This window comes from Dryobates pubescens, chromosome 10 (assembly GCF_014839835.1).
Source record: "Dryobates pubescens isolate bDryPub1 chromosome 10, bDryPub1.pri, whole genome shotgun sequence".
Taxonomy (NCBI): Eukaryota; Metazoa; Chordata; class Aves; order Piciformes; family Picidae; genus Dryobates; species Dryobates pubescens.
Genome location: NC_071621.1, coordinates 7,501,373 through 7,525,733, shown reverse-complemented (window position 1 = coordinate 7,525,733; position 24,361 = coordinate 7,501,373). Strand labels below are relative to the sequence as shown.

General features: G+C 37.0%; 1 protein-coding gene across 1 annotated transcript in view; it reads right to left on the bottom strand.

The window, feature by feature from the left end:
• Nucleotides 1-24,361, bottom strand: part of HERC2 (HECT and RLD domain containing E3 ubiquitin protein ligase 2) — a 118,901-nt gene that overhangs the window by 32,462 nt on the left and 62,078 nt on the right. The window contains exons 39-68 of the mRNA XM_009905424.2: nucleotides 23,647-23,794; nucleotides 23,358-23,554; nucleotides 22,892-23,122; nucleotides 22,110-22,245; nucleotides 21,346-21,489; nucleotides 20,244-20,386; nucleotides 19,771-20,038; nucleotides 19,463-19,605; nucleotides 17,762-17,860; nucleotides 17,499-17,667; nucleotides 17,260-17,385; nucleotides 16,438-16,546; nucleotides 16,150-16,289; nucleotides 14,264-14,454; nucleotides 13,256-13,361; nucleotides 12,997-13,088; nucleotides 11,695-11,870; nucleotides 11,091-11,202; nucleotides 10,071-10,152; nucleotides 9,828-9,971; nucleotides 9,100-9,190; nucleotides 7,358-7,535; nucleotides 7,042-7,123; nucleotides 6,788-6,959; nucleotides 5,267-5,411; nucleotides 4,324-4,549; nucleotides 2,484-2,655; nucleotides 1,749-1,935; nucleotides 844-984; nucleotides 329-520 (exon numbers count right to left, since the gene is read on the bottom strand). Of these exons, the coding sequence (XP_009903726.2) occupies nucleotides 329-520; nucleotides 844-984; nucleotides 1,749-1,935; nucleotides 2,484-2,655; nucleotides 4,324-4,549; nucleotides 5,267-5,411; nucleotides 6,788-6,959; nucleotides 7,042-7,123; nucleotides 7,358-7,535; nucleotides 9,100-9,190; nucleotides 9,828-9,971; nucleotides 10,071-10,152; nucleotides 11,091-11,202; nucleotides 11,695-11,870; nucleotides 12,997-13,088; nucleotides 13,256-13,361; nucleotides 14,264-14,454; nucleotides 16,150-16,289; nucleotides 16,438-16,546; nucleotides 17,260-17,385; nucleotides 17,499-17,667; nucleotides 17,762-17,860; nucleotides 19,463-19,605; nucleotides 19,771-20,038; nucleotides 20,244-20,386; nucleotides 21,346-21,489; nucleotides 22,110-22,245; nucleotides 22,892-23,122; nucleotides 23,358-23,554; nucleotides 23,647-23,794 (4,542 nt within the window). The remainder of the gene's footprint in view (nucleotides 1-328; nucleotides 521-843; nucleotides 985-1,748; nucleotides 1,936-2,483; nucleotides 2,656-4,323; nucleotides 4,550-5,266; nucleotides 5,412-6,787; nucleotides 6,960-7,041; nucleotides 7,124-7,357; nucleotides 7,536-9,099; nucleotides 9,191-9,827; nucleotides 9,972-10,070; nucleotides 10,153-11,090; nucleotides 11,203-11,694; nucleotides 11,871-12,996; nucleotides 13,089-13,255; nucleotides 13,362-14,263; nucleotides 14,455-16,149; nucleotides 16,290-16,437; nucleotides 16,547-17,259; nucleotides 17,386-17,498; nucleotides 17,668-17,761; nucleotides 17,861-19,462; nucleotides 19,606-19,770; nucleotides 20,039-20,243; nucleotides 20,387-21,345; nucleotides 21,490-22,109; nucleotides 22,246-22,891; nucleotides 23,123-23,357; nucleotides 23,555-23,646; nucleotides 23,795-24,361) is intronic.

The following is a 24,361-nucleotide window of genomic DNA, read 5'->3' as shown; positions in this document are numbered from 1 at the left end:
TTAAACTAACACTCCACAGATCCAGGAAATAGGGTCTGGTTAATTCAGCTTCATTTCAATATCCATACCCACTCATCCAATACATTAATATAATTTCTTAAACTTCTATTTTAATGTCTAACAGCAGCATGGCAAATCAACGATGTGGCCTATTACTGGTATTTGTAGCACATGCATATATTCAAGTAATACCAATTTACATGCAATATTCATGCAATATTTCCAACTCCTGTTTTTCTCAGGATGCTGAACTCCACTTCAAATGTAAGAAAATCTTCTAGAGCAAACTACAAGGACATGGTTAAAATGCACAGAAACAAAATCTGACCTGTGGGTAAGCTGTGCCCATTCCAGACAGCACAGCTGAAAGGACGTCTCTTCCCTTTTCCCCTGCTCGGTTGGACACAGCAAGCTTTAGCAGGTCAACCATGACTCGTGTGTCATCTGGCACTAAGAGGCTAGTAAACTCATCCAAGTACTGTGGTTCTGGGCCAGATACTTTACTTTGACTTTCTACATCCTACAAAATAAATTGCAGAAATATGTAGATAGTGAATATGAAAGAAGTATTACACTGAATCCAAACAAGGTAATTACTCTGAAGAAGATAAAAGGTAGTTTTAAAACACATTCCATAAATCTAGGATTATATGGCCTCAAAATTGACATATTGTTAAACCCACTACTCAAGTGGAGAAAAAACAACCCACCATGCCTCTGTCTTTGGATAGATTTTAAAAATTCATTCATTTCTAGAGTAACTTTAAAAGCATAAAAAAGCAAAACTGCTTGATAAAAGTATAGTATGGACTTAAGTTTTAAGGAAGATATTAACAACATTACTTCTTTTGTTTTTGTCATGGTTTCTGCAATGATACTGGCAGCTCCAGGATCATCTGTGACTGGAATGAAAGGACGGCAAGAGGCAGCAGCAGCTGAGGGAGTTACAGCAGATGGTGTTACAGCATCTTCTGAAGAAACAACCTAGCCGAAACAAATAATAAGAAAAGCTGCAACAAGATAGTGTAAAACCTTTAAGAGCAATTATTTGAGAGGCTTGTGTTCAAGGATAGCAGCAACTTAAAAACCGCCACTCATTCAAAATCAAAAATTAATTCCCTATGTTTTTAGATTTTATGTTCCTAACATGGCAAACCAGCCAACAGCCCCCACAGTGTAAGTTACTACAAAAACATGCAACAGAATATCAGGACCTGCCAAAAAAGCCTGCAATGTAAAGACATGCCATAACAATACATGTCAAATTAATACTTTATTAAAGCAAAGTATCTCCTCAGTAAGACGCCTCTTCTTTTTTCTGCTTCTGTTAGCAGGTGGGAATCAGGATAGGACTCCAGTCAGGCCCTCCTGTCTACATTAGTTGGTATAACTTTACAATTACATTTTATGAAATATTCCCTTAGCCTTTTTTTTTTTCCTTCAATTTTAAATATCACTCCTGTAAAATTAATCCAATATCTGGTCAAATGGTTAACATTTTCACATTAACTCTAAAATACTACCAGAAATCGTTTGGTATTTAAATGACATCGTGCACTTTGAAAGTTCAAAAGTGACTTCACACTAAAATTTTAGTTTTTTAGTTTTACCAAATCTGACATACACACATACCCTCTCAAATTACAGCATGAAAGGACTGTTTACTCTCTGCTATTATCGAACTAAACAAGACATATTTTTCAGTTTTACTGTTAAAGACTGACACAAAATTTTGTTTGACACTTTACCTCTCCTCTCCTGTCCTGCCATGGGTTTGGGCTCAGCCTCTCTTCTATATCTGCTGCAAGCATACATTCATCTCCATTTGCAGGGCTTCCAGTAGAAGTAACATCTGATGGAGGTGCTGGCGATGAAGAGGGACATTCTACTGGTGCAATCATACTTGCAGGCATCAGTGCTCCCACAACTGTATCCCTGAAATCATTGAGGACAGATTAATGTAAACCTAATTGTACTCCCTTGTCAAGCTTAGAAAAGATTATAGTATCTTGTCTTAATAAAATAAGGAAAGGCTTCCAAGCTCTAGAATTTATAGAGCAGTTTATTTCCTTTGGGCCTGATGCTTAAATGCTGTGTTTTAAGGTCATTTAAGGTCATTTCTTCTTCAGAAATTTTAGCACAAATTCTCTAACAACAAGGAGAGCCCTGTAAAGTTTTATTGTTCCTTCCACCCAGGCCCCCACTGCATCCCCCATATTATCTATCATGATTTACTTACACTCCTTTTACAGGATTGACTTAAGACTCCTTTAAACCCCCTGATTTTTTTCCCAAGGCACTGGGAGCTTCTTTAAAGAAGATGTAACAAAACTAAAGATAACATCAAAAGACAATTTATGATAAACCTTAGACATATCCTTAGAAATGCAAACTTGTGAAACAATTTATAAATGACTCAAGTAACCCTAGCAGGTGATTAACTGATGTCACCTTTTGCTCTACAAGAGTGTTTGCACACCTACCTGGCATACATGATTTGTAATGCCATCAGTATATGTGATAATGCCTGCTGTTTGGCAGCATTCCCATCAAGCGACAGGAGAATCTTAGCAAGGGAAGGGCGATTTGGCTTCGAACTGTTTGCCCCACTGATCTTATTACTGGCAGCAGAAGAATCTGCATCTGAAGGAACACCTGAAGTGAGGGGGTACAAAATAGAAGGCAAGCATTTTTCAATGATGTCACACGTAACAGGAACTGATTTACCTAATTCCTTGTTAAGTCAGAAAGATGACTAAAACTAACTCTACAGCAGATTCTTAAAGTGCTTTGCCTACAGTTAAAACACTCAAATCAATACTGAGCCTTTCCAGCAAGGGCTTTCATAAAAGTGCTCCACCTTGTTACTTGCTTATGAAGATTAAGGTATATATAAATACTTTGATGATCAGCATCTATAACAAGTTACACTTACAAAGAAATGTCTTAAATAGCAAGAAAAGTTATTAGCTACTCTAAAAAATACTATTTGACTACTGTATACATCCATTTCTTGTTCCATCTTTAAACACATTGCCATGTTCATAAAAAAACCCTATTTAGTACAACATTTGGTGCTTTTACATTAAATACAAAACATTGTTGCTTTGTGTCCCTGTGGTGGGTTAACACCCATTCTGAAAAACAGGGTGGAGGGCTTGCAAGTGCTTAGCCCTCCCTTCAAGGGCATTTTTCCCCCTGGGAAACTGAGTCTGTTCCACTCCCCCCTCCCTGCCCAGCTAGAGTATAAAAGGGAAGGCATTGGAGTCATTAGTTCTCCTTTTGGCTCCTGCCTCTCTGCCACGTGCTTGGGCCTGATCCTTCTCCCTGCTGCCTCTGTGCCTCTTCAGAAAGAGACTGGTTTTGTATTCTTCATGGTCCCCCTCCCATCCATCCTTGTTCCTTGCCCTTGTGAATCTTACCTGTAATTGTTTTATATATATATATAAAACATGTATATTGTTTAAAGAAAACTCTTTCCCTCTCTACTCCCAAGCCAACTCCAAATTATTGCTTGGTGGATTATTTGCTCCTTTACTTTTTATTCCCCATTCTCTGTTGGGAGGGAGGAGGGGGGAGCAGGGGAGAGATTCTCAGCCTTGCCCCCATCTGAGCTCTCAACTCCTAGTTAAGGCTTAAACCACCACAGTCCCTAATCCTTAACTCAGTAACAAATATAACAGTAATAAGTATGTGTAAGAGTCTAAACTCCTTGTGTGACTCAACAAAGATAAAATCACTTGTCACTTGCCCAGACAATATGTTGTTGGGCAGAGCCACTGGAAAGAAGGTGCAAAGACCAATCCCGGATGCAAATCACCTTGCGATTGCATCGTGATAACACTGGACTGCAGCTGGCCTACAACAATGGCCCAAGGACCCAGCCATCACGCCTTCAGGACAAGATCATTTCCAGGAAGGGAGGATGGCGAGACAGTGGGTGTAATGGGTGTGTGGGCAGGTTAGATGGAGAAGGGGAAGGTGGAGGCCCTCCCTCTCCGGACCGAGACAGTATGTTGCATGTTTATTTCCTGAAGAACAATAAAAGTTCAAACTAATGCTACTTCTGAACAAGTCCCTTACAACTTGCACTTTCAAGAACAGGTTTTGTTGATTTGGGGTTTTCAGAAGTGTGTATGCTTTTTGTTGCTGTTTTGTGATATATTTTGCAAAGACAGTATTATTTTTTGCACTCATATCACCTGTAAAATCGCAAGTAACTCCCCAATGGCATTAAAAATAAATACAAAACACCTCAAACAAACAAACAAAAAATGCCAAAACAAAAAAACCCCACTCCAATACAAGGCAATAAATACGAACCAAGGTAAGAAGCACCCAAAGGGTCCCTCGCTGTCTGGAAAAGTACTGGTTCATGAACAGATGGTGTAGCTACATCCACTGTTGTCCATGCAACACTGTGGGAAGACCCACAAGCAACCCGAGTGATTTTCTGGCCTTCCAAGCCCTGGACAAGAGTGGGCTTTCTATTGACTGTAGTAGTTCCATTTCCTTGTTGCCCATGGTCATTGTCACCCCAAGCATAAACCTGCCAGTAAACATTTCCACATATTAACACTGCTGCACTGGTTACCTCATTTAATCATTTGCTTAAAAACATCCTACAAAGGAACCTCAGTGATTTGTATTATTAATCTAGGTAACTTTACAGAATCGACTGCCGTGACTTCCCCCCCCATTAAATAATGCAAGCATTATCATACATTAAAATAAATTGAAAAAGCCCATAATAATAAAAAAACCCAAAGCAGCACTTTTATCAGATGATTCAAACATTATTGCCAACTCATAAATCATCAGATTACTATAAATTATTCCCTGTTCACAGTGAACAGCAGATAGAAGAATTAGATTCACAGTAATTACACTAGGGATCTGAATCAATACTATGATCGTGATAATGCTGTGTCACAGCAGAAAAATCTGTCCAGAATACAATTAATATTTCTGCATTTCAAGAGTGAGAAGCCAGAAACTTATCATGAGATACTACATAAGCAAGGAAAATATTACCAAAGGCTACAACAATAACACTGAAACTCCAATAATAATATGGAAGCTAATATATTTTAAATTACAATTATGCTTATATTTATTTAGGGCTTTAAAAAGTGAATAAATATCATCAGAAATTTTTATTCTGTTTAATCAGCTCAGATGATATTACACTCTTCTTCCTCAACAGTTCAGTTTATTCCTTTCTGGATCAAGAGAAAAGAGGAAAAGAGGGTGATGCACAACATACCTGTCCAGTGTCAGTAACTGCTAGACAATGGAGTGCGCCTACAGCCACATGCACAATCTTTTTACCCCTCAGTCCTTCCACAACTTGTGGCTTTCTTACATGTACATCTGTGCCATGGCCTAGCCTGAAGTAGTCACCCTTACCCCTGCAACAGACAGTAAAATGAAAAATTATTGTTTACACAAATCAAAACATTTCATTTATCACTGGGACTCAGCACAAGCACCAACTAGTGACCTCTTCAAACCTGAATTACAAAGGCCTAAAAAATGAGGATAATTGCAGTTCTGTAACTACATTATCTTCTACCTCAGTACAGATCAGGCATCATTATTGCTATTTTTTTGTACAAAGTGTAGCTGTGAATTTTCTCTGTTGCAGAAGCACTGCAATTGTAAATACTGCTAAACTGATGCGTTTTCAGAGACCTGGACAGATTGATACTACTGAGGATAAACCTGATAAAAATGGACCCCTTAAGTCTACTCACATGAAAAAAAAAATACATATGGGAACTAACATTTCAGAATTGAGATTTTTCACAGTGTTGCAAGACTCAATATAGCTTCACAAGCCTCCATAATTTAAATTCTTCTATAAATGGTTATATGCAAACTCCATTAAAAATATACCCCACACAAAAATAATGTAAACATCTTAAAATGCCTCTAAGAATGTCAATAAAGAGGAAAAATACCCTGAGATTTCTGCCACTATATTTTTAGTATCCATTCAGTTCTGCTGCCCACTACCACTAATTTTCTCAGGAAAGGTTGTGTTATGTTGGAGGTACATATGTAGTGTACACAATACTGTTGCCTGCCTAAAGTCTTCTTACTTCTGCTATACATCAAACAAATCATAGGATGAGGTTAAGACTCTGATCTGCCATACAGTAAGATCTCAAATTTTACAGAAAACTTCATAAACTAAAAAAGCCAGATCTGCATTCAAGCGAAGCAGAAGCAAACAGACAAATAGAAAGGGTTTCTGAATAACTCTCAGCAATCACCATATTCTTGCTTCAAGGCATCGTCACTGATAATTCAGCAGCCTTCTGAGAAGCAAGGAACTCTGCAGAAATCCTGTGTTTCTCAAGTTCTTCCCGTTTCCTCTGAACTTCAGCTTACTTTCTTACTTTAATACATCCTTACTCTGTCTCTGCTTTCACTACAGTCTACATACTCCAAGTTATGATTCTCAAATACTCTCTACTCCGAAGTCCTGAATTAACATTACTTTACACTGTCCATTGCCCCCAAGAGATGGAATAATACTCCCTTTCTTCCACTAACATGGTACGACTTGGGCACCCTAACAGGGTGCAATACACAACTGACCATGCTACAAGACACAGCATCAGAGTAACTGAATGTATCACAGCTTGTCTCAGAGAGCTGCTAGTTTAAACAACAAAGTACACAGATAAGGCACAGATGGAGCTAACGACAGTCAAACAAAAATAAATACAATGCATACTTAGCAATTATTTGTTAACATTTTGTGACAAATGTAACATACCATGTCCATACCACTCCTGATTTTGTGAGTGCCAATGAGAACTGTGCACCACACTCAATCTGACAAACACCTTGGCCGTTCAGTCTCTCAATGTTCTGAGGAATGTTGCATCCTTCGCTTCCTCCTCGGCCCAGTTTTCCAAAATCACCATCACCCCAAGAAAACACCAAACCTGGCAAACACCAAACTGCAAGTCAAACAATGATCACATTATTTCCACATGATAGAAAGTTTCTGGAACAAGATATTCCTACCTTCATCTGTCAAAGCAAGAGTCTGAGCATCTCTGCTTCCACAAGCAACCTGAATGACTCTGTGGCCAAGGAGCACTTTAACCTACAAAACAGAACAAGTAAGCAAGATGTTTCAAGAAAGAGACTGGCTGTTTGGCCTCTCTGAAATACCTTGCCTGTTATTAGAGGTATGTGTACCAAAACTTAATTTAGATCACTTTAAAACGATGTCTTTATACTGCCTTCTTAGGTTTTTTTGCTTTATTTTAGCTTTATATTGTCATTTATTAAACATACACATTTGCATTTCATCAGAGATAAAAAACATTTATTTTACCATTTTAGGCTTCAGCTGTGTGGTATTATCTCCATGTCCTAGTCTTCCATATTCTCCAAGGCCCCATGTGTACAGTTCGCCACTAGAGGTAATGGCAGCACTGTGGGAGCTGCCACAAGCAATATCACGGATACGTTTGGTTTTCAACGCTTCTATCAGCCTGGGTTTATCACAGTTCCTAGAGAAAATGAGTGAATAATTCATTGTGTTAATTATGGAAGAGCTGCATGACATACCCCAAGTTAACAGGAACCTGAAGATAAAAGAAGATACAGTATTATGATTCCAAGGTGTACTCTTCAGTACCACCACAAATCTAAAGTTTACACTATCTTAATGCACTTCAAAGTTTATTTAAATAAACATTTTTATGTATGCTGCAAAACCTAGGTGACAAATCCACAATACCAAAGTGATAAAGCAATTAAAAAGTGTGTAATACAAAAGTGAGAACGGACATCCTATCACTGCCTAAACTTGAGAGATTGTTAATGCATGCATGCAGCATGCATGCCAGCAGAGAGAGATGGAGTGAGAGAGAAGAATGTAAGATAATAAAATACATCCCATTCATCTACCAACGAAATTAGTTTAGAATTCTCTCTCTTGTTTTCCTTTTTACACCCAACTATTCAGCTAGAGAATTTGCAGCTATCTTTCTTAAAGGCACAGCCTGAAACTATCACAGTTAGCTTTGGACAGAAGCAGGCAGTAAGATTAAAAGATGACACTCCCATCTCAACTTTGCTCTATACAGGAGAGAAATTAGAACTGGAATTCACTGTTAGGCTTCTATGATAAGACTGGAAACTTTCACTATTTATATGGTTACAATATTCCCTAAATTCAAGGACAAGTATCAATTCAAGGTTTTCTAACTATGTATCGGCGCCACTATTAAGGTCTTATTAAATTACGCATGACCTCTGGAAAATTTGCTCCTGTGAAATGATCAAGAGTTCCAAGTCTCACTTTTAATAAAATTATAAAAAACATGAGGCAGTTGAACAATAGACATCAATACTGCTTCAGTCTGGACTTCTGTATTCATTGATCTGACATGCCATGTCCCTATGAATTTGTGGTCATATACTAACCATCTGAGTCGGACAGTGTCATTTTATGTACCAAGAACCCAAAACGTATCAGAACAACAAAGTTTTTCCCATGGGCAAAACATTTTTCTGTGGTGCATATAAAATAAAATCCAGAGGCAACTCAAATTCTCCTCATAGTTGTCCTCTGGAGGATTAAACTGTGTATTACTGAAAAGTGTAAGAAAACTATTTCTGGCTAATAAGTTTGTGAACAGAAGTCTAAAGAAAAGGTCTACAAAATACTGTCAGTGCTTGCATTATGAACTGCTACAGCTCAGGAACGTAAAAGTGCTATTCTTTTACACCTCAAAGCACCTCTGTAAAGCTTACTTTATAAAAGAAACCAAAATCTCTATGTTCAAAAGTGTGCCCTTCCACCAGTAACATCTAAAAATACTACTCAGGACTTTATCCCCTAAGTATGTTTCCAGTATTATATTCACTGAATGCCTCCTTCCTAATCGACTGAAGAATGCTACAAATGCTGCACCATAAACTTGACACACTGTTTGAAAGTCTTTTCACAAGATAGCTTTTTATTCCCACTGACAATGAGGGGATTTTTAACACATTAGCAGTGGTCACTTGTGTTAAAACATGCAACATCAATAGCCCTTTACTGAAACACAAACTCACTGTCCTTACATTCGACTGAAGTGACCAAGTTTGCCATCATCTCCTTCACCCCATGAAAATACCTTTCCATCAACAGTTAGTGCCATAGCATGCCGGCCACCTAAAAGTAAAAACAGACGATTAGATTTTCAAGCTTTCAATGCAGGAGGCAGGTCCAGCAAAAATCCCAGAAATTCTACTATGTACTTCTACTAAGTAATTGTACAGGCCAACACATATTACTTGTTTCTTTAGAGTTTTGTTATGTGATTTAACTTAAAACATAAAACTTTAGTGACAGTAAGTTTCCTGGAACAGTCAAAAAAAATGATTAAAAAACAATCACTCAAATTGCTATTTTTAATGCTGCATGGAAAAAAACCCCAAAACACCAACCCACCAACCAAACAAAAACCCAAAAAACCCCACCAAACACAGCAACAGAAAATACCAGAAACCCACCATTCAGCAATACTCAAATATGAAAACACTTTCTTTGAATTCAGAAGTTACCAAATTTAACTTCCAGTAAGTAAGAAACCATGTATGGTCTAAACTCACAGATTTTAGTAATAGACCCATCAGATTTAATCTGATGTTTTGTGCAACAGATAGAATTTAACAACCTGTGGGGTTTGGGGTTTTAATTAAAGTATCAGATATGCTTAGGTTTCACAGCACTTAAGAAAATTGCAAAACAACTATCTTCAGGCTTAGTATGCTGTGTTTATGTATATAAGTATAGCAATTATCAGTACCTGAGTGAACAGCCACCTTCTTTACCACATAGTTGCTGAGAGCTGTAATCTGGCGGGGAATAGGCACAGTTCCACTAGATATTCCTAATCCCAACCTTCCATTTGTGGCTTCTCCACAGGCATACACTTTACCCTCCACAGTCACTAAAATGAAGGAAAAAAGTTTGAAACACCATTAATGTTTCACAAATGGAAATCTCTATCTGCCCTTAAAGGATTACATGTACTTTAAACTTTTATTACCTGCAAAAAGGCTTTTGGATCCTCCTGCTACTTGCACAACATTCAAGGCAGACAGGGTTTCAGAAAAAGAAGGGACCTTTATCTAGAGGAGACAGGAAAAACACTATCATTCCAATAAACTTTGAAGTTTTCTACTTAAAAAAAAATAGCTATTCTTGAATTATAAACCAGTTGTCTAACAGGTTGAGGGTTTTGCTTTAAATATATGATACTACTCATATTATTCAGGCAAAAGATGGAAAACAAGCTAAAATTTAATACTGAAGCCAGGATAAATGCAAAACTTGAGGGGGGAAGTCAAATGTGATATAAACAAGGACTACATTTTTTGTAATGTTTTCTTGGGGGGGGAGGGGGGGGAAAGGGTAGGGGGGAAGAACAAAACCCAAAAACCCCAGTAAGTTAATGCTTTGTTTCCTGAAAGAGACTCAAAATGTATACCATTACATCTGAAATGCTTTCTAAACATACTTTTCAGACTGGGAATATCTTTAATTGATTAACCATTTGCCATGTATTGCTGATCTTGTATTATATTAAAATTTATGTATACATGGCTGCACACACAGTTGAAATTCTTTTCAAATTAACACTTAATTGTAATGAAGTTATACAAATAAAAACATTGGAATTCAACTGTATTTTTCTGCTGACTGCCCCAGTTCCAGGTACAAGTAATACATAAAAAATTTCAACAGTGTCTTCATTTTATGCACACAAACTCAAAAGGAACAGAACATGTATCTAGTGCTACACATTCGTAGAACAATTACTTCCCTTCTGTCTTAAATTGACAATTAAGGCTGCTACATACAATAAAAATGCACATTTTCTCCAATGTTCCACCCAGCAGACATGCACATGTCTTAACAGGAAAAAGACATTAAAATCTACTTCTCCTAGCTTCTGATAAGAAGAAGGAAAATTCCAAATAAATCTGACTGATTTTGCACTGTGTGAGAGCTGTACGTTTTATTTTTGTTTCTCCTTTTTAGTGAAATATGAAAACAACACACATACCTTGGAACCTTTCAGCCCTCCCAATTGGTCTTTGTCATTCAGTCCCCAGACAAAAACTTTGGTTCTTATTGTAGCTGCTGATTCAAGCCCAGCTGCCTTCTTTCTAACAAGACTAAGCATATTGAGAAAAAAAAAGGAAACACCAAACACACAACATAGTCAGTTTAGTAACCTGCACACTTCGAGCATAGGCACCTTTCTACTGTATTTACTGTTATAGTTTGGAACAGTTTCAGCACACTACACCACCACAGTTAATTGGTATTTGTAACAAATAAACAAAAAAAGCCCAGAATGTTTCACTAAGCAGTGGTAAATGCGTGTCACACATCAAATATAACCAAATCAAGTTTTTAACTAGGTTTTGCACTCCAAGTATACTGCACAAGCAGTAAAGTACAAAAGAGAACCACCTCAGCAGTGTGATAATGCAAACAAGTTACTTATCAACAAATGACCTATCTACAGTGAGAACGATGCTAGTTTCTCTTTATTACCATTCAATCAAATTAAGTTGCTCTTCTTACAAAAATCTCTTGAACTGTAGAAATATACAGACATTAAGGTTCTTTATTACTTCCCCCTCATCCCTGCAGTTACCTACCTCCCAGTGTTAGCTTTATCATCATCCTCTTCCTCATTATCAGAAGCTAGGAAAGGGACTGTGGCCAAATCTTCATCCTCTGCACGTATACGTCCCAGAATGCTGAGGCCATGTATTTTGCAATCAATCCCAGAGCTTCTGCACTGCTTGATTGCAATCTCAACATACCTATGGTACTGTGAAGAAGAAAAATAAATCACCACCTTTTCAGTTCTATATAACTTTATAAAATGCAGAAAATAATTAGAACTTTTGCTTGAATTTGTCAACAGGAACTTCAAATATTTGGCTTTCTAGTTGCGGTGGTGGAGAAAGTTCGGTTCTCCCCACCCCCACCCCACAGAAACCACAGCTAACTCAGTTGGAGGAGCAGATGGAAAAGTTATATTTTACAAGCAGGATGAAATGTAGTGATATATGCACAATATACAGTATTTACAATATATACAAAAATATATAGCAAAGAAAGTAACACAGAAAACCTGCCTCTCCTCACTGAAGGAGGGTCCCTCCAAAAAAACCCTTTTCCCCCCCCTTCCTCCCTTTTTTCCCCAAAAAGGGTCAGAGAGAGAAAAGTAATTATTAAGAGGGAAATTCTGTTAGTTCAAAGCATAGGCTAAGGGAAGAAAAAAGAATTAGTTTCTTATCTGATTAGTCCAAGGTCAGCCAAGCACAGAAAGACAGCAGACTGAAACAGACTGAGACACAAACTGAACTAAAACTAAAATTTAAAGTTGCATTCCCACTGATCTACCAACAAAATTCATTTAGAACTATCTTCTGTTTTCCTTTTCACACCAAACCATTCAGCCAGAGCGTTTCAGTAACTGTCCCTATCTTAAAGGCGCAGCCGAAAGCAGTGACACTAGTCCTACACAATTTATACTTCAAGATAAACATACGGCCTCATTACAGGCCACGAAAATTATTTTACTTCCAATCTTCTAAAAATTCATTGTGCATTCCTCCTTGCTGTTACAGAAAAAGATCAGAACTATTATCCAAGGTAAGCTTTATCATGCACCAAAATAATCCCCAGATTTAAGATGATTGGGATTTTTTTCTTGGTTTATAGGTATACTGATTTACATCAGAAAACCTATAATATCTTTATTACAGAGGCTATTATAGCGTTACACTGTGATTATGGTAAAACTTAACTAGACTAAACTGCCAGAAGTAGCACTAAGTTAGAGGAAAAGTAAAATACCACGCTTTAATAATCACAACAACACTCTTCATCTATCTCCTGCAGCAAAATATTTTTCTGTTGCACATATGTCTCACACAAACTTCACTTACTTCTGCACAATCACTGAGAAGAGGCACTGTGGTGTCTGTAGGATTTATATTGATTGTCTTTAGCTCTATAAGGTTATTTAAGGAATTGCCCCCTAGAAAACAAACCAAGGAAAGAAAAACATTTTAAGACACTGTGTTTGTTTCAGAGAAAGGCATGATGCATGGTAAATAGATAACTGTTAACCAAAACCAGATAAATACCTACAGTTGAATGTACAAAGAAAGTGTGTTTTAGACTTCTCAGACAACATAGACGTACCTGAAACTACAACTAAAGAGGGCATGTAACTGCTGTCTGCAGGGTCCACTATCATTTTCAGTCTGTGAACAAGAACATCTGGGAAAATTTCCAACCGAATCCAGTGCTAGGAGAAACACACAGAATGTTACTTTCAGATAGTATTGTTAGGACCACCATACAGCTAAGAATAATAAATGTGTGTTGTTTTTGAAGAAAGAGAACAACCTTTGTGAATGGTAATTAACATCTGTAGTATGTGGGAACTGGCCACAGGAAAAACGACCTGTGAATTCACATGCCCAACCTCCAAATATAAAAGAAACAGTTGCAGCAAACTATTTGCTTCACCTAAGAACACCACCACAAATAACTCTGAGAAAGCACAATACCACTATCAGGATATTCAGGTCAGGAAATGGGATATAATGTTAGTCTTGCTTACAGTCTGTAGACAATCTGAAGACAGGGTACCTGGGGATATTTTCAGCATGGCCATAAACAGAGCACCAAACATGCTGGACAGAAAAATGAGGAGCAGGGAGTGTGATTTCATGGGTCCCTTTCAACTCAACATATTCTATGATTCTTTGCAAGTGAGAGAGTGATTTGAGCCAGTTTTAAGTAGTGAGAGCATAGATGCTTTTCATATTGCAATAAAGTCACTTACATTACGTATTATCAATGTGACTCTTAAGAAGAATTCTTATCAGTTATACTGAAAAGGCAATAGTATCCATGTAGCCAAATACAGTAATTACCTGTATTTCAAAACTCACACAAGTTCCTTCCATTGCACATGAAATTAGAAAGATGAAGCACAGCTTTAAAAATATAGGTACATTTACCATGAAGAAAGAGTTTTGTACTTCAGATATCTGTTGCTACTACTCTATCTTACACAAAAATAATCTAAAAAAAAAAAAACCAAACAAACTAACCAAATCTATTTCATTAACTTATTATCCTCTTAAGAATAAAGCATACCAAAATATGGCATTTTCTCTGACCAGAATAAACCAGTTATACCTTTCCTTGTGACCCAGAAGACTGCCAGCACTGCTCACTACCATCAATAAGACGTGAAGCCTGATTCACAGAGGATGACACATTCAAATTCTTAACTATTCTTGACCAATCGTCCAGTAACATTCCCCGCTGGCTACTGTGCCGTCTCTTCAGCTGCTTTCCAGAACGTCCACAAAATACTGGAGACTGTCCTGCATGGTTAAATGAAACATTAAGTGTTTGCCTCCTAAAGAAAACTACTTTCATTAAACCTATGAGCGCTGTGAAAGGAAATACAACAAATCAAAGAATTCAGATATGCAGTCTAAAAGTAGAATACCCAAGCATGTCACATAGGTACATTAATATCTCTCACGCTTAAAGGGCATAGATCGAGGTTCAAGCACTTCACAGTCACACTTTCTATTCTTATGATTGATTTGTACCAGGAAAACAGGCATAATATACAGCAAAAAGGAAACATTAAAAATTAAGGAAAATTACTCTTCTGGAACGTAAGACATCAAGAGTAATTCCTAAAATCAAATAATCCAACATTACTGGGCTATGCAATCTTTAAACTGACTGAATCCTTAGAAGACTAACATTCTTGACTTGAAAGAGTCCTTCCTTTTGAAATATAAATCAAAATTTATGATGATACATACTTCAAAATGCAAGCCCACAGAATATGGATTTTCTACACCACCAGAGCATAAAAGAAAAAGAACCACAATCAACCCTCAACAAAATCCTTATTGGATAATAGACACAATTCAGTTACAACACTCAAAAGTTCAAAATCTTGTTCTTGTGGTGATTTAGCAAGTTGTTGATTTCCTCCCTGCAAAAGCACACTTCTACTTTGCTGATCTTTGTAGCTTCTAGAAAGCTTGACTAAAAGACTATTTAAACTCCTCTATCCAGGAGAATGGGAGAGATTGAAGATTCACACCATACTAACTGTGCACTCATATTAACTGATTTATTAATGGAGAGTCTTTCTTGCCCTTTATACAAATCATCATAAACATGCAATGCATGTTTCTTGATTGCTAGTAGAGAATATATCTTAATCATTTTCCAAACCAGTTTGCCTGACTATGTGTGAATATGAAGAAGTTTAGTGCAGACACCAGCATCACCTTGTAAATACTAGGGACCAGACTGATTTTTAGACAGGTGTTAAGGAAAGAAATAACAGTTAATGTCAGGTAAATTTTGCTTAATAATGAAAACCCCAAAAGTTTTGAAGTGAAAATGGCTGCAACTATTCTTGCATATAAAAAAAAAAAACACAAAAAAACTATTGTGAGTCTTTCAAAAGGCTTTCTCCTCCTACCACACTGCTCTGGAGTCTCCACTATATCACAGAGGAAATGAAGCAACAGCCATCACACTCTGATAAGCAAAACTGTTGAAGAGCAATTGAAGTGCAGGAAGGTACCTTAGCTACTTCAAGCCGCACCTGCATTTAGGCTGACAATAGAAGATGGAAACATTAAAGAATTACATGTTTAACTCTCAATATAGGTGAAGACACTGTTCTGACAATACAGAGTAACTGTCACATAACTGTGTTTTTCAAACTTCAAATAAATAAAGTTTAAACGCTGATGTTTTGGTGTAGTCTACCATGTACAACTGTAGCAGTGCTATGATCTGCTAAAAAGTTTTTGTTGTCTAGAGGGTCAGACCAAACACTAGTTTCAGTAAGAGCTGAAATTTAAAAATGCCTTTATTAAAACACAAACAAACAAACGCAACACCAAACCCACAAACAAAACACAACCAAAACCCCACAACAAAACATAACCAAAAAAATCACACAAACAAATCAGCAACCAAACCCACTAATACAATGCACTTCAAATTAACCTAAGAAAGACCAAGATTATGGAACTTACCTGGTTCATTTATTCTGCCAAACGTATGTCGAGTGTTATGCTTCCTAGTTTTAAAACAGGTTTCACAGAAGTCAAAATCATCACAGTTCCTGCATTTGAATCTAGGTCCATTGATAGGAAACATCTGACAGCCATCGCACCTGATTTTACAAAGGAACAATGAATAAATGCATTTCTAGCAAATTCCATGGTACAAGTTATCTGTAACACAAGCCCAGATAATGGAATCAAGACAGTAAGTCTAAAGAGTAAAAATATATGCTAAGATAAAAGTAAATCATCACTTACGTGACTCCAGGATGAATGCTGGGGACCAGTTCCATTTCTGACAACAAGCCAGTCCAATGAGACTGCTGAGGAAAGTCTACAATGACATCTTTTCCATTGGCACTAAAAGCTGCAAGAAAAACATGCAGAAAATACAATGTGCTGCAAATATCTCTATAAAATGAAGCAGAAAGCATCCAGTGTAACATCAGAGTAGAAACATACAATACATGTTGCTTTCAAAAATGATCTTTCATTTATTGGAACTCTGTATTAGCCTTATCAGACAGCATGGAAACTGGCAGAGGGAAAGGGAGTTCTGAGGGGTTAACTTTATTTAAACTCCCTGACTCTGATTTTTATAAAGAGTGCTTGCTTCTATGAAATATAGTATGACCAAGATCTGTACCTCTTCAAAGGATCTATGCCCCACAGATGTTACTTCTGTAACATTTCTTACAGCTTGACACTAGCGCATCCCACTTGCTCCTCACAACCATATAAAGCCTTTCAGTGACATTTACTTCTTAAAGGAAAAACATTTGTGGTTCATCCAAAGTATAAATGAGAGCTACAATAGGAAGCTACACAAATTAATAAAGACCTCTGCTGTATGCAGAGTGGCTCACAAAGCAGATGAGCACACTGAAAAATAGGCTCCCACAGAGTGTGTCTCTATAAACTTGTCACAGGCATCAAATGCATTCCATACTCTTTATCATATTCCACAATACAGTGTGATTTGTAAGTGCATCTAGAAGATTCTCTTCTTAAACACTGTAAAAGGACAGGGTAGTTTTCAGTTCTATTACCTCCCCATGCCCCATTTTGAATATACATTACCTTTGACAACTCCTACACTTCGGTGAGTAACAGACCCCCATTTGTATTTGGGTGTGGTAACAGAGCTTTTCACACGCACTTTGTCACCTATCTTGATATGAGACGCGGTACTATGCAGTGGGAATCCTAGCAGATGCAAGAATAAATGCATAGTGAGTGGGTTTTTCCCTTCCAAAAATAAATGTCTCTTAATGTAGCTTTCATGTTTTTAATTAAAAAGCAGTTATCAATGAACTTACCTAAAAGCTCAACATGGATATATCTGACCCAGTAAGTTCCACCCTTTTGTTGCCAATCACACTGTACGTTCAGGTCATGCAATCCATCTCGATCCAATTTAATAACTTTGCCTACATCTCCTTCACAAACCTCCTCATAGGTTCTGCAGCACCTAACCATCATCCCCACCTAGGAAAGGCAACAATGGAATGTCATAGATATGTGAAGACGTCTGCACCAGAAGGAAATTAGTTTCAATATAGCTTTTGATTGTCATGCTTACCTGAATATTTTCCCTGACATACACAGCATAGTCATCATTACTTAAGAAATCAGCTCGTTTCTTATAGGTCTGGGTCTCTGTTACAACAGCACCACTTGACTGTGAAAAAAAAACAATAAAGAGAAACTGTTTTCATAGAATCAATAAGGTTGGAAAAGACCTCAAAGATCATCAAGTCCAATTAAGTAAATTTATAATTAAGTAAAATTGTTAGCAGAGATTGAATATAACCCAACAAAACCAAACACATATAAATTGCATGCCAAAATGGGAAAAATATTCAGCAACTCAGCTCGCTATATGGTTAATTATAGTAGCTTTAAGATTTACTTCAAAGTTTAGTTTCCAAAACTATTTGGCAAGGAACATAGTTTCAAATTTTCAAACTGTATGAAGCGAGTTGCAAGTTGAATTTTATTGAAGTGTGCCTGCCAAAGGAAGCTAAACCAAGTGGGATTTGTGAGTAATTTACTTAGCCTTGCAGATACACATTTACATTGAACTTCTTAGGCTATTACTTTGGAGAGGGAAATAAAATAGTAAGAACTTCCAGTGGTAAATGGAAATCTCTTATCTGAAGTACCCACTATTTTTTGTCATATAATGCAGTGGGATTTAAAATATTCTCTTAAAAGCAAGCTGATAAATAACGACAAGACTGTAGTTACCAGAAAGTATTCAAGACTCAATTACCTTAAAGAGAACTGTTGTATTGCAGCTGTAATGTGAATTTTCAGAAAACTTAGTTCTGTTATCAGCATTTAATGGATTTTTTTTCTGTTTGTTTAGGGGTTTTGTTGTTGGAGGGTTTTTTTTTTGTTTTGTTGGGGGATTTGTGTGTGTGTTTTGGTTTGGCATTTTTTGGTTGTTTTGGGTATTTTTTCTTCATTTGAGGCAAAAGATAGCACAATTTCTCACTGCAATACTGATGAATACACCAGAACTCAATGTCAAGTCAAAATATAATGCTTTTATTTCAAAATATAATGCATTCAAAATATAATGCATTTATCTCGACTACAAAATCCCACACATGCCAGACAACTCAATATAACCCCTTAAAAAACAAGCAGAAACACAGAATCCATTCAGTTTTATCAGCAAATCCTTCTGAACCAATTCCTGAAAATCAACAAAAGATTAATATAAACTCACTTTAAAGCCATCACACCCAACTGGCATTGTAAAGATCATTTTACAGAATGCAGAATCGTTTTGATTGGAAAAGACCTGCAACATCATCACTAGGAAGTGAAAATAGCTTTTACAAGGAAAAAAAATCATTGTTTCTGAGATCTTTTTGCCATTTATTCACTAATTCCTGACTTACTCCTTGTAGCTAACATATATTTGTTTTTCAGACCAAAGGAAGGGAGGCAGGTAGAAAAGCAAATGAAACAAATGCCAGTCCTTTACATTGTCTATTTTAAATGAAACTAAGATGAGCTGTCAGGGATACTTCAGCTACTACTAGTGAAATATCCTAGTTGCATTCCATGTGCTACTCATACATAAGCACTTATAGTTTATTCTTGTTATGACATGCCTTAAAAACATATGACAAACATGATCCTTGTTAAGAGTCTGGAAAGCTAGGGACAGCAGAAATGTCTTTGTACTCTAACCAAGTTCATAACAGGAAAGAATTATAAAATTTGCAGCCAGCTAGCACAACTTACATTTTAGGAAGCTGATACTCACCATGGGGCAAGCAGCTTCAGCTTCTTCTACCTCCTCTGCTATTTCCTCATCTGAATATTCATCAGAGATAGTATCGGCATCAGAGAGATCAGTAATTTGAACATCAGGGTGATCCAACAACCAGCCAACCAAGGCTTCCACTCCTAATACAAAAACCAAACTCAGTCTGTCTCTAAGGGATTCTCTGACATTCTTACAATAGCATGCAAACAAAGAGAAGTACAATCACCCCCTTGTAAGTAGCACTTTAATCTGCTCCCAACTTTCCTTCTCCTTCTAACATCTTTGACTTAATTGAAATTAAATACCTGGTAATCCAGAAGCACTTCCAGAGGTTCCAGACAGAGATTTTAGTGCAAATTCTATGTTTTTTCTAGGAAATCCCATTTCCATAAGTTGAACCACAATGGGAAGGGGTGGAATTGGAGATTGCTTGCGTTTCTTTACTTTTGTGGGTCGGATATGTTGCACTGTGATGGGTGTTGTAGACTCACTAGAGCTGCAGTCTTCAAACAGTGGAGTTGATGGATGAGTCGACTCTACAGCCAGATACTGGCATACTGCCAAAGCAGCAGCCTAAATCAGAAGAAATAAATGAGTCCAAGTAAAAAAAGCATATCTGGTATGTTTCTGGGGGTGTGTGTACCTGACATTAAAGGTTATTTGCCAAAAAGGGTTCAGTGTCACTTTTTAAAAAAACTTACACTTCAACAAGTTTCTATTGGAATGTGAATTAGAAAGACTTATTTATTAGGTTACTTAGAATACACAAAGACTCTACCTCAAGCTCTTGTTTGTCAAATATTGCTTTCACAGGTGATGGTTGCGTAGCAGCTGTCAAAAGTTGTTGTAAAAGAATCATAGGAGGCTGAGGTCCTTCTGGAGACATATCTCCTACATCTGGAGATGCAGCTGCTCCATCCTCTTGAAAGAAAAACATTATTTTAAACCAAACCCACATAACACAAGTCACTCAGCAGACTTATCCTAGGGCTATTAGTTGATGAAACACTTTGTTACTTCTCCCATATTCCTTGTCCACAGGAATCATGCATTTAAGATTAAACCATGTGTGGCACAATCTCCATACAAAAAGAGCAAATGGGAAATTTGAAAACAATTGTTTTACTAAAATGCACCTAGAATGTGTCTAGCAGAAACTGCTCAGTAGACACTGAATTTGCACAACTGCCTTCTGAGTTCCTCTTTTTAAAATAAGATTATTATAAAGAGGTCCTTCCAGGATACATTGCTTTATATAGACAACCAGCAGTCTCACTGATCTCCAAACATTGCATACTTTCTGGATTGAGTCTAGCACACCTCTCTGGGAAGAGATATACATATAAGTATTCATTGTCCCTTCAAAACAGTATATCTTTTTTGAAGGAAGTGGCTCATGATTCTTCAGCTTTTATATTTTATTTTGCATTCAAATTAAAACTACAATTCCTTAAACTCCTTTTCAGAGTATGCTTACAACACTATCCTGTAATATGCATGTAATATCCTGTTTCACTGGAAACTGCAAAGCATTTGAAGTAAAAGAAATAACTGAGAACTCAAGCGTTGAAGCAGAACACACTGCTAGAAATCCAAGGGTATTTTTAAATTACTTACAAAGCTTACTAACTATAGAAGGCTTAAAAATTGAGTTAACTCAAATATTTCAACCTTCAAACCCTTCACCCACTTAGTCTTCAAAACCTGAGTTAAAAAGTCAGAATGTTTCCAATATATAAGGTTAAACATTCTTGAATTTTAATTTTCAGTCTTTAGAAGACAAACCTAATGTCAACCCTCCAACTTCCATTAGCGAGAGTCACAAACTCTATCTACCATCTAAACAAACAGCAGCACACTCAGGTTGCACTTCAGAATACCTGCAGGATTTAATGCACACTCCTGAACAGCTGGCTGAGATAAGATTTGCCTTAGTGTATCCTGGTGAGAAAGCAGAGCTCGGCCTGCCTTCAGTATGTATAGCTTTAGTTGCTGGCATCGCAGAAGATCCAAATCCACTTGACCTATTGGAAACATTAAACAGTCATCAGCACTAAGAATCTCTTCTATCAGAGAATAAAAGTTATCATTTACATGCCTCAGTTAAAAAATGAGTTTACATCTTAGCCCACTGTATGAGAGACTATGAAACACTGATGAGATAATTTGAACAGCACCTGGGTAAGTCTGCACACATTCTATGACACTACCTTCCTACTTTTCACACCATGCACAACCATACAACAGATATACAACACAGGAAGTGCAGTTAACATGTTATAGAATCCAATTATTTTAAGCCATTCAACACAAGAGGCCCACCCCTAAACCACCTAAACCTTTTCTCATCAAATTAAAAACAGCATTCCACTTAAATGCAAAGCAATTAATCTCATAGCTTAACTTGTCTTATAAATGTATACCAGTCAACACTGACTAATAAAAAAGGTAAGGCTCCAGAAAACTCTTTTCCTTATTTACATTGCTGTTACAATTATTTTTCTTAGGAGTATACTGATCTATTTAAAACCAAACAGACAGACAAACAAAAAAAACCCAAAGAAAGAATACACACACACACACAACACCCAAAAAAACCAAACAAAAAACCCACCAAACATCACCAGGAAAACCTCAACTGTACCTGAAAGACTCTGACTGGGAGACTTCATTCTTTGTTTTTCTACTTTACTTCCAGCCAGATTTACTAGCTGAGCCCAAACAGATAACATAGGTTCAGTGAAAGGCAAGTTGTTCACATTAAAAGCCACAACTGGAAGCTAGACAGTGAGAAAAGAACCAAACAAAACTGCAGTTAAGTGTTTTCCAAAATTTTACAAAATCATTTAAAAGTTTCAGTGGTTATTAACTGAAGAGAAAAGGTAACATTCAACTTCTTGCTATTGACCAGGAACAACTGCAGAGGATTTCTATTCCTTACATAGCTAGCTCCTAAGCCTGTATTTATACCACACAATTGCAGGTCTATGTGGTGAAAAGCAAGACAGTCAGAGCAAGCTGAAACTGCAGTCCCTGAAGCAGCCCAGGCACTGAGTTTGCTTTCACTAAGGCCATTAGACAACTTGAGATTAAGATTCAAATTAAAATACCCAAGACTTCCTACACTCATTAGTAAATACAGTTAAATATAAATAAGCAAGCTTCTCTCATGTAAGATCTATAAATCACATTGCCACAACTTTGGATTTCACCTCAAGTCAAAGGGCATCAGCTCGAATCCCTTCTCTTTTCACCTCCTCAACAATAAAGGCCATACAGAGGTGCACACACGTGCCATCTTAGATTTGCATTCAGAGCATTGAATGTCAATGCCTTTACCCAATAAAGAACAAATATTTTCTTTGCATCATATTTGAGTCTTTTACCATGAATTCCCTGTGTTAAAGCATCACAAAATCAACTTACTGGCTTTAGCTGATTCAGAGGGCACACTCTACATGTTCGCATGTCATAGAACTGTACAGTGATTTTCCCTTTGGGGGTGATGCGTGTTACTGTGCCTTCTCCGAATTCATCATGAACTACTTGTCCACCCAGTCTCAAACGGCTGTCTATGCCACCAATCACTGCTAATACTGCCATCAGGCCTCCCACCTCTGGATTCTCGGTGTCAGGAAAGTAGTCATCCAACACAGTCTAACAAAGAACAGTAAAATTAACTGTAGGGAGAAAACATATACTACTATCTCCTTTAAAACACAAATTTAATCATGCATACTTCAATTTAAAAATTACAACACAAATACATACATATAAAATTATAAATATGGTTTCAAAGTTAAGCTTAATATTGTTTATAAACATTAAATATTTATAATTGCAAAATAAATATTGCTATAAAAATGAGCTTATTTTAAAACGTGGAAACTACCCCTTCTGACTGTTTTCCTGCAAAGATGTGGGTGATGGAGGTTAGCTGAGAGTTGATGTACTTGTTTATGAGTCCATTCCACTGGCTGAGCGAATGGAGTGTCCTCAGCAGTGCCACTATCTCTTCTGCTAAAGTACTACTGTGAGTAGCAGTTAGAGATGCTTGGGGCCTGGCCTTTCTCCTTCTCAGAGTAGATTCTGGCAAGACAAAGCAATTGCACAACAATTATTCATGTAAAAAACATTCTCTTCACACACACAAAAATAATTTTGAGGGAAAATTCCTCTACCTCTGAGTAGTGGGATATCTGAAGAACAAGTACTAAGTAGGCTGCCTAAAAATCCAAACAGCTTTTCCACAAGAAATTTCATGTCTCTTGACCTTTCATTTTTATCCCAGGATGGAAGTACTGCTTTCAATAAATGTACAGCAAGGATCTAAAAATAAAAAAGATTAAAAGATTCATGTTACTCCAACAAGTGAATCACAGAAGACAGACATTTTAAAAGTTAGCCTTCCCTTGTAGTTCCTTCTATAATGCTGATTTCTTTCCATCTGTGGAAATTACAGAGCTACTGATCTTCTTTTCAGTTTGCTAAAGAAGATTTTAAAAGAAGCTGTGCCACTTCAAAGTCGGTAGCAATTTTCTTGGCATATACTAGTGAATACAATCTCTTCAATACTCAGGACATGAGACAAACACATAATGAGAAACAAAGTAAATGACTAAAACATACAGGGGAAAAAGGGAATATAGAATAGGAAGGTTTGTACAGATTCCAGACTTGGAACTTAGTACTAAGATTTTGTTTCAGAATGAAAGTTTGCCAGAATTCTGCAATGAAGGTGTCATAATCAAAAATTGTTGAGTTTTAAAGCTGAATGATACAAGAAGGCAAAAAGCAACAACAGTGACACTCAAAAGTAGTTACTGTGAAACTGAGGCCTCTAAGACAGTATGGAACAAACAGGCTGGCCACCTTAAACCTAGACACTCAGTGCAG